Source organism: Tigriopus californicus, chromosome 11, assembly GCF_007210705.1.
Source record: "Tigriopus californicus strain San Diego chromosome 11, Tcal_SD_v2.1, whole genome shotgun sequence".
Taxonomy (NCBI): Eukaryota; Metazoa; Arthropoda; class Copepoda; order Harpacticoida; family Harpacticidae; genus Tigriopus; species Tigriopus californicus.
Window position 1 is genome coordinate 5462134 of NC_081450.1, and position 8714 is coordinate 5470847.

The window sequence follows — 8714 nt, forward strand, 5'->3', positions numbered from 1 at the left end:
AACGCGTTTGGCCCTTATATGTAAAAACATCTAGCTCAGCTCCAAAGATAGAATATTCCTTGCTCTATTGTCTTCTCTTTTTCTGAGCATATCCATCACCTTTTTGCCCATACCCAAGTGATAGTCATTGCTCATTTAAAATGCCCGCTGAGACCATTATGACAAAAGTTCTGCCAAATATCAAGCTAGCCATTCTTCGGAGACTAATAAATATTGAAGCACGAACTTTTAGAATTATTTCTACAAGTCCGTGATTGCAGTTACTCTTTCTCATAAATCTCGTTTTAATCATCGAAAGACTAGATTACTGAGTGGGGGAAAAGTGGACATTTTTAGGCCTCTCCACTCATCAATCAATTTAAGTGTAAGTATCGAAGCATATAATTATAGATTGGATTGAAGTGCTTGAAGTGAAGTGGACCAACGCCAACATACACCCTACGAATATTTGAGGGCAGCAAATTGAAAAATGAAGGAGCCCAAGAAAGAAGAGAGGTGGACCTCATTGTTTTAACATAGATTTCTGGACACTGGATGTCGGACAACCGACCACTCGGCTGGTAAAACAGAACAATTGATGGTCTCCTGGGAATTGATTACAAACGGTTTATTGTACTGTTTAGCCAACCGAGTGGTCGGTCGTCCGACATCCAGCGTCTAGAAATCTATGGTTTTAACTGGCCTGGATTCTCGAGGGCTTGAAGGTGCTCTCAAAACGCACGTTAAGCCTCTACGGTCACTACAATTGACCCTAAAACCTGGTTTGGGACAAAGCTCACGAATGCTTTTGAAGACGTACGGTATCAAATACCTGTCGTACCCTCTCTGAATACTGTACAATCCCAACCTTTCTAACCTCTCCCAATACGAGAGCTCTCTCATATCCTCAATGTTCCTAGTAAAACATCTTTGGACCTGCTCGAGCTTTTGCAAACCTGCTGAACTAATTGGAGCCCAAATGGGAGAGGCATATTCAAGAAGTGGCTGAACAATCGAATTGTACAGAGTTAGCATCGCGATACTATCTCTGGACTTAAACGTGCGATATATCCAACCAGACATTTGAAAAGCTTTACCAACTTTCAATTAGATAATAACATTTGATGTGTGCATTTTCTCCATTTGCTGACTAGGAACGAGAAGCGTTTGCTCTAGTTCTGCCACCTGAGCCCAGTTTTTTAAAGCCAAGGAGAGATGAATTTTAGATCGAGAAAAGATCCAACTTATGTACGTAGTAAATTACGACCTTTTCTCGATCGAAGATTCACTCTTGCGCTTTAAAAAACTGTGCTCTGGTTCCCATTCCACCGCTTAGCTGGTTTCAGTAAGGTGGCCTGCCTTGTAATATTACGGAGTTTGTTTCAGATTTTGGTTGCCTTCCTGTGATCCTAGAGATGGCAGCCAATGACGAGATTGTGTCGTATGGTGAGGAGGCCAAGCTCTTATCCCAATCACAATATGGATACAAAAAGCACAGACACACTAGCTCAGCTCTCAATGGCGTTCAAGCCAAGGCAGCTGAGTTCAAGGAAATGGGTTACAAAGTTACTCTGGCCACCTTTGATCTCAGCTCTGCGTACGATTGTCTGGACATGGAGATTCTCGATGGAAAGCTTTTTCAGCTAAAATTTTCGTGCCTTATCCGCTTCACCGCTTCCTTCTATGAACCAATTAAATTCTGCCTCGATTGAAGTCATCAACTCAGATTGGTTGAAGCATAAGGCAAAACGGTCAAGTTGTCAAGCGGATAAACCACAAAAATATCTGCTTTTATTCGTTATAGGTGCGAACAAGATAACCCCTTGAGTCGAGTCTGTCTTAGAGTGTTCAAGTGTCTCGACACGGTCTCTTAAGATTGAAATTGCTTCTTCTTATTCAAAGACAATTCCCAAGAGCTCATTTATCTCCATTAAGTAGTACAGGGATTCGAGAAGGAGCAAAAACTGAGCCTTTTCATTTGGAACGGAAAATTTTCCCCAATGGTGTTTTATTAGGAATCAGATGGTATTTTGATATTGCGCATGGAGGCAGGTGACAAGGTCAACGACATTGCCAACAAGTTTGGCATCACCAGGAACACCTTTCAGAAGATAAAAACCTTTCATTTGCCTTTAGGGGACAGGAAGAGTAACAACAGCAAGGATTTCGACTAATTTTCAGACTGTCAGCTACTGCAATGACAAAAATCCCCACAACAACATCCGACGTATTGCCAACGACATTGGTGTACCCAAGACGACAGTTTCTACTATTGTGAGGCAAAATCTAGTTTTGAGGAGTCATGCTTGCGTGAAAGCCCCAAGGCCTGACGGAGTTGCAGCGCCAGAAAAGGTTTGACCGGTGCACAAAGATCCTCAGTATACTAAAAAGGAAGAGGACCAAGATCCTCATCTCTTCCGATGAAAAAATCTTTATGGTTTATGCTACAAATAACAACAGAAGTACCCGTTACATAGTCAAGAGCCTTCAGGAGGGCAATCCAGCTGTTATGTTTGTTGGAAAACTGAACACCCTGTTAGACCTTAAATGTTAAGAGTCATTGACTCTTATGGAAAAGGCTGCCCACCGTTCGTACTCGGCCAAATTCCATCCAAAACAAGCAATTATTATTTTTAAAGGATCCACTCAAGACATTAAAATGTATATAGAGTAAAGGATGCAGATCAAACGATAAAATGATAGAAGAAATGGAGAAGAGGAAGAGAAGTTGGATGCTTCTTAAAATGAAAGGGAACTGACGAGAGAGGTGATAAATGGGTTTTAAATGCTGCCATTTCTGTCAAAAAAGGTGATCTCGACGTTCAATATTACCTACAAATGTCGAAATTGGCTCTGGACCCAGGGTGGGGTGGGTTCCAGCTCAAACTAGCAAACGCCTTCCAGAGATCCAGGGGATTCTGACCAAAGAATGCTTGGCCCCCAAACATTTGAACCCACTGAAGAAATTTGTTAAGGATGAGTGGAAACCTTGTCCGCATTCACCCTGAAGAGCGTCTGCTCCGGGTTCCGTTTCTGTGTGGAGCGGTGCACGGCGCAAAGGGTGGCGAATTTGAAAATAAATAAGGGTTTTGACCATCTTCACACTTCATTATCATAAAATTGTTAATTTTCTCAAATCATTTGGAACCTTCAGGCAATTCAAGATTAGTCGATGGGACATACGGCATACCCAAACCTCGAGACACCATCTAACCTCAATTCTGAAAGACAGAAGGTTAGAAAAGCGCCTGAAAGTCATCTGCTTCTTAAGAGTTTCTTGAACAAGAAGCTCTTTACGGTAAACAAAGTATCTTACTATAGAAAGGATCAAGACGTGGCACAATCAATAGACGAGGTCTATGGGGTATTTTGGACCAAATGTCTGGCACAATCAAGGGTCCTTCGGGTAATTTTTTTCTTTTACACGGACCGGTTTTCAGTGGGTATAGATTTCTCTCTCCGGCACGCAAAGGAAACCAAACGACACCATTAGAAATCTTATTTCTTGTCGCTTTGATCACGAGTGGCCGGAATCTAAGTTCCCAGCCACTACTGAAGAAAATGGACATTCTCTAACGTCAAATTTGGCTTCGAGTGGTTTCAAAGGAAAATCATACCTTGAAAACCGGTTCTTGTAAAAGAAAAGAGAAGTGTGTATGACGGCGGCGTTCTTTGCATGCAGTTTATTCAAGTTCGGATCTCAAAAAGTCAATTGGTCAGGACCATCAGGAGACCTTGAATGCGTTGGCCATTTCATCATGCCCTCTCATGTGAAGCCCTCGCTTTTTTCTTCAAACTCGACGCCATGAAATGGGTCAACTCATTCAAGGTGTCTTCTTGACCTTGTCGACTTTCTTCCAGCCTCACTTTTATCAACTCCACGCTATCGTATAAATAGCTATTGGTTCGCACATAGAATAAGTCTGAGTTGAAGCCTAGCAACTATTACTACAATATAAAATTTTGCCATTCCGTCATGACTGGAGGCTAACAACCTTTCCGAGCATACATTGACCCAAGATTGCGGCCCAGCTTACAGAAGCATTATGGTGAAAAATGTTTTTTCATTGTTTTTGAACAAGACATTGGAGTCTAGATAAACCTTAAGCCCCACGTTTCTTTTGTTGGTGGGGATTTGATGGGCAAGTCAAAAGCACCTCCCCATCTAAATGAGGAGTGACCGAAGACAGACATATTGATGCTTTACCCACCAAGAATATGGCACGGGCATGCTCTTGTATTTTACATCTTGTCAAAGCCGTAGTGAAGACAAAAGGTGGAAACCTGATAGCAACACTTGGTTACAGAAATTTGACTCTGCGTTACGTTGAAAGTTTCCAATTATACTTCTTCCAAGTATGCAGTGGTTTTCCCAAGTTTGGCGAGTGAAACGCCTTGTAATTTGAAATATGGTCGAGTGGGCCTTTTCCATTCCCTAATGGAACCTCGCTCCCAATAGTTTATCGGACATCTAATCCCATGATAACAATCTTTGTTTTCTTTTGAATGGTTCCTTGCCTCTCAATGAATGGCGTGGTTTCCTACGACATTTGCACGCCAATCACTATTTAGGCAACCTGTTTAAATGGTGTAACAGTCAATGAAAGCGACATTATTCAATGAAGCATTGTTTGATTTCAATCATGTTCAGCTACCGAGATCAATTTTCTTGTGGAACACAAACATATTGCGAGCCCCCCTTTCTCGTATTTGGAACACGCTTGTAAATGGGAAAGTCAAGCCGACCCAATGTGTTCGATGAGACTGAAAGTCTTTTTGTCATGGTTCGGCCCAAAAGTAAATAATCGCAGTGTTTTCCAAACTCACGTACGAGTTGCTTCCTTTACAGTTGCGATTGAATTGTGCGTGTGATCAGTTTAGTTTGGATACAATGATTTGGTTCTGGCTGGTTATGATCCTGGCCAATTTATTTGAAGTCACAAGTGTGCCATTTGGCAAGTTTTTGCTCATGAATGGTAAAAAGTATGTATGCGTCCATTCATTGGGCTTACAATCAGTTATCGTCCAAAAAGTGGTTCAAGATTTATTCTCCACACGAGGAATCTATGTCAGTTGGACCAATGGGTTTCAAGCCTGTTCCAGGCCCAGTTTTGACGTTTTCATAACGTACAACAGCTTAAGCAATATCACCGATATCAAATTCCACTTGAAGGGTTTAGATATTCAATCTTCGATGATGGTTGTGGTTGGATCGTCAAACGATTCTTTGGAAACGATTCACGATTCGTTGTTTTATTATTATGCCTCCATTTTTTTCTATCTCGGCCTATTGGATCCTTCAACGGGAATGGAATATTATCAAGTGATCACGTTTCCCTTGATCAATAGACATGTCATTCAAAAACTAAAATTGGCTCCAAATGCTAGAATCATCGAGCATTATGATCTTGAAGGTGTGGAGATCACTTCTCAATCTGTTGATTGGTATCCCTACACAACGTTTGATTCCGATGGAACCACTTATGGGTATCTCATCGATATGACCCATCATCTATCTGGTATGTTCAACTTCACCCTGAATTCCATAAAAGAGCCTAATTATGATTGGGGACTCCAATCTGAGTTCCACAAAAACTTTAGTGGAGTTCTCGGCAATGTAATCCAAGGCCATATGGATGTGAGTCTGAGCATTTGGTTTTTGAACTATCAACGGAGTCTATTAGTGGATTATTGTATCATTGTGAGCGATTGGCAACAATTTCTCCTGGTACCTCAAATGCCAACGGTGGACACTACTTTGTTTATGAGACCTTTCACCAATGATTCATGGATTGCAATTGGACTGATTTCATTGATCATTGGAATTTGTGCAGTGGTTTCAAACTTTATTTATCACCTTAATGAATCCTCGGGATGTAAGGTTATTTACACCTCGGGATGGTATTTCTTTTTATTGTTGAACGCCTTTTATGGTGGTGCACTGACTATGTTCTTTGCCAATGAGCCGAGTGTTCCGTTTTCCTCTGTCCAGGAAGCGGTAGATGAGTACCCATCATGGACCATCAAAGTTCGTCAAGGTAATGTTCCGAGTGAAGTAACTCATAAATAATTAAATAGATGATCGAGGCGATTGAACATTAGTAGTTACAATGCTTGATAACAACCATGATTTGTTTCATGATTTCATTCCGATGGTTGACAGGGACACCCTGCTCCACTAGCTTTAGCTCTTAAAAAAACCTAGAAAAAGTATCATTGAAGTTAAGGTTGACGGACTGCCACTTCGGCCTTTTTGAATCACGAGTAGACCTAGGAAAAGAAATAAAGAACCTAAAAGCAAAGTTTTTACCTTTTCCGGCCAAATTTTGGACAAATCATCTAAGACGTCGTTTTGGGGGAAAAAGAAATAAATCTCTTTTTTATTGTACCTTTTTTGGCATTTTTCATCCTCTCTTTTTAAAATTGCAGAGTTGAAATGTTTTTCGTTGCTGTTGCAGTGGGTTCGAGTTTAAAAGTTTTGAAAATTATCTTGAAATAAGGCTAGAAATATGATCAACCCTGTTGATGAAATTAGAAAATTACTTCACACCAAATCCAAAACTGACTTACTAAGTTCTTGTCTATTTTACATGAACATGCATTTGTTTTATTGCCCTGATTTTTTTTCAAAATATGAAAAAATGTGATAACATCTTTTGAGCACGTTTTTTATAAACTTTACAATTTGTTTGACCTTTTTAAAGCAAATTTTACTGTTTTCCACCTTCACCTTTTAGTTACCTTTTTGCTGATTCTTTCTACCTTTTTCCGAGGTTTACATGATTCAGGATATCTGTGAATTTTGACTTCTAGCAGTCTCAGTTAGGGCAATTTCTAACAAGGCAATGAAGATGAAATGGTTCAAATGTATGGTGCACTCGCATTTTTGTCAGTGACCCTTTTTTTACTTATATTTGAAAGCAAGGACTTTTAACTGGAAAACAAAATGGGGTGCTTTTCAAGGTACCAAACGTTGCTCGCCTTAATTTTTAATCGGTTTATTCATTAAATTCCTTTTAAAAAAAGGGAGAGAATTGGTGACCAATTTGACACCTTCTTTCAAAACAACAAAAGGAGTCAAAAATTTTCACTTTCTGATGTGGAGGCTGAGCGAGTGGAACTCAGTGATGGAAGTGACCTCAAGCGGGCAAGCAGACCACCTCCAGAGAGAGATCGCAAGGTTCCTCAGTCAGTTAATTGCATCCAGGAGCATTTCTAATATCTTAAGGCTCTTCAAAGGAAACTTGGGCAAGGACCTCTGCCATCCCAAAAGGTCTCAAAAGCACGATTTAGAGTAATTATCGGTGGTCAGTTAAAGGTATGGCCAAACACACGAGATTGGACAGTCTAGGATGATCTTTGGGCGGATTTAAAGGCCATGAGCCAGATACATGATGTAATCTCCACAAAAGGCAATAGACTTCCAGGTCGAACAAGCCACTCTGCGAGTTAAAATAAGGGTCAAAAACTGACCTCTCAGCTATGATATGTTAATCAAGGTTTTCAGGCTCTCCAATAATCAAGTTAAAGATAGGGGTCCACTAAGCGCTCAAGGGATGTTCCAGACACTGTATGATATACGTTCGAGTAAAAAACCAGTGGTGGTCTTGGAAACTAAGGCGTCTGATGACAAGGTACTATATCTGCTTGCGTTTATGAGAAGAAAAAAAACAACTCAGACCTACAAGTTCGTCTCTTCAATATCAAAGTGATCTAGTGAATCAAACAAGTGTAATAATGACACCAAGGTTTACTTTCTTTCCACAAACGAAAGGAGACTAGAAGACTTAGGGTGGCTATCTGGCAGTGAAGACTCCATCTGGTCCATTGTTTTACAACCACCCTAAAACTCTCGATCATGGCTTCCGAGAGGTACTTCCTTGGTGAGTTCATCCACAAAGTGTGTGCCTTCTTCAGATGTCGAATTTGTGTCGTGAGCAGGTCCATGGCGGGCATACTGAATACCTTTACCCACAAATCATTGATCTAAAGAATGCAGTAGTATGCCTCCATGGAAGAATTTACTGACGATTAACAATAAGAAGCTCCTATCTCGGGACAAGTGGCAAATTTGTGTTTGCCATGGGATAATTTTTTCAATAATTTGAACTAATTTTTAAAATTCATTGGTATTTTTTAAACATTTTTCTTCAGCAAAAGAGATATTAGGAATCAGCCAAAATATTGTGATTGGAAAACTGATGCTGCTTGTTTCAGCATCTGAGTGTTGCGATAAAATTGTCCTCAAATCTCTGTTTTAGGCTACGAGGAATCCATTCTGGCCAATGCGTTCCCTCAAAAACCGGAGTTCCAAGTCTTGTACGATCGCTTAAAGAGTAACCCTGGCAAGTATCTTTACACTAGATACGAGGATGTTCTTGAAGAGGCCAAGACAAGCCAAGTGGTGTTCCACACCTTCGCTCGACCCTTTACAGCTCTTTTAAAACAACAGCCTCAGTTGAGGACCAATCTGAAAGTTTTTGCCAAGCAAAAGCCTCAACCTTTGGGTGTCATCTTTCCGAAGAATTCGCCTTTAGTTCCAATGTTCAAATTGGGGATTCGAAAAATGAAAGAGCGTGGCTTAATAGACTTCTTGGCCAAAAAGTGGGAAGGAACTTTTCGTCAAGAACGATATCAAGTGAGTGTCATGGTCTTAGATGGTGGTCAAGTCATCATGGTTTATGTTCTGATGGGATTGGGCTACATCCTTTGCCTCGTCTGTCTCCTTATGGAAT

At 40.6% G+C, this 8714-nt stretch overlaps 1 protein-coding gene across 1 annotated transcript; it reads left to right on the top strand.

Annotated features, from left to right (window-relative positions):
• Positions 1 to 4838: 4838 nt before the first annotated feature.
• On the top strand, positions 4839 to 8713 carry LOC131890717 (uncharacterized; the record flags this gene model as incomplete). The annotated part of the gene is made up of 2 exons (XM_059240123.1): positions 4839 to 6017; positions 8241 to 8713. Coding segments are annotated over exons 1-2 (1620 nt in total), but the record flags the coding sequence as incomplete, so codon positions are not given.
• Between the last annotated feature and the right edge of the window lies 1 nt (position 8714).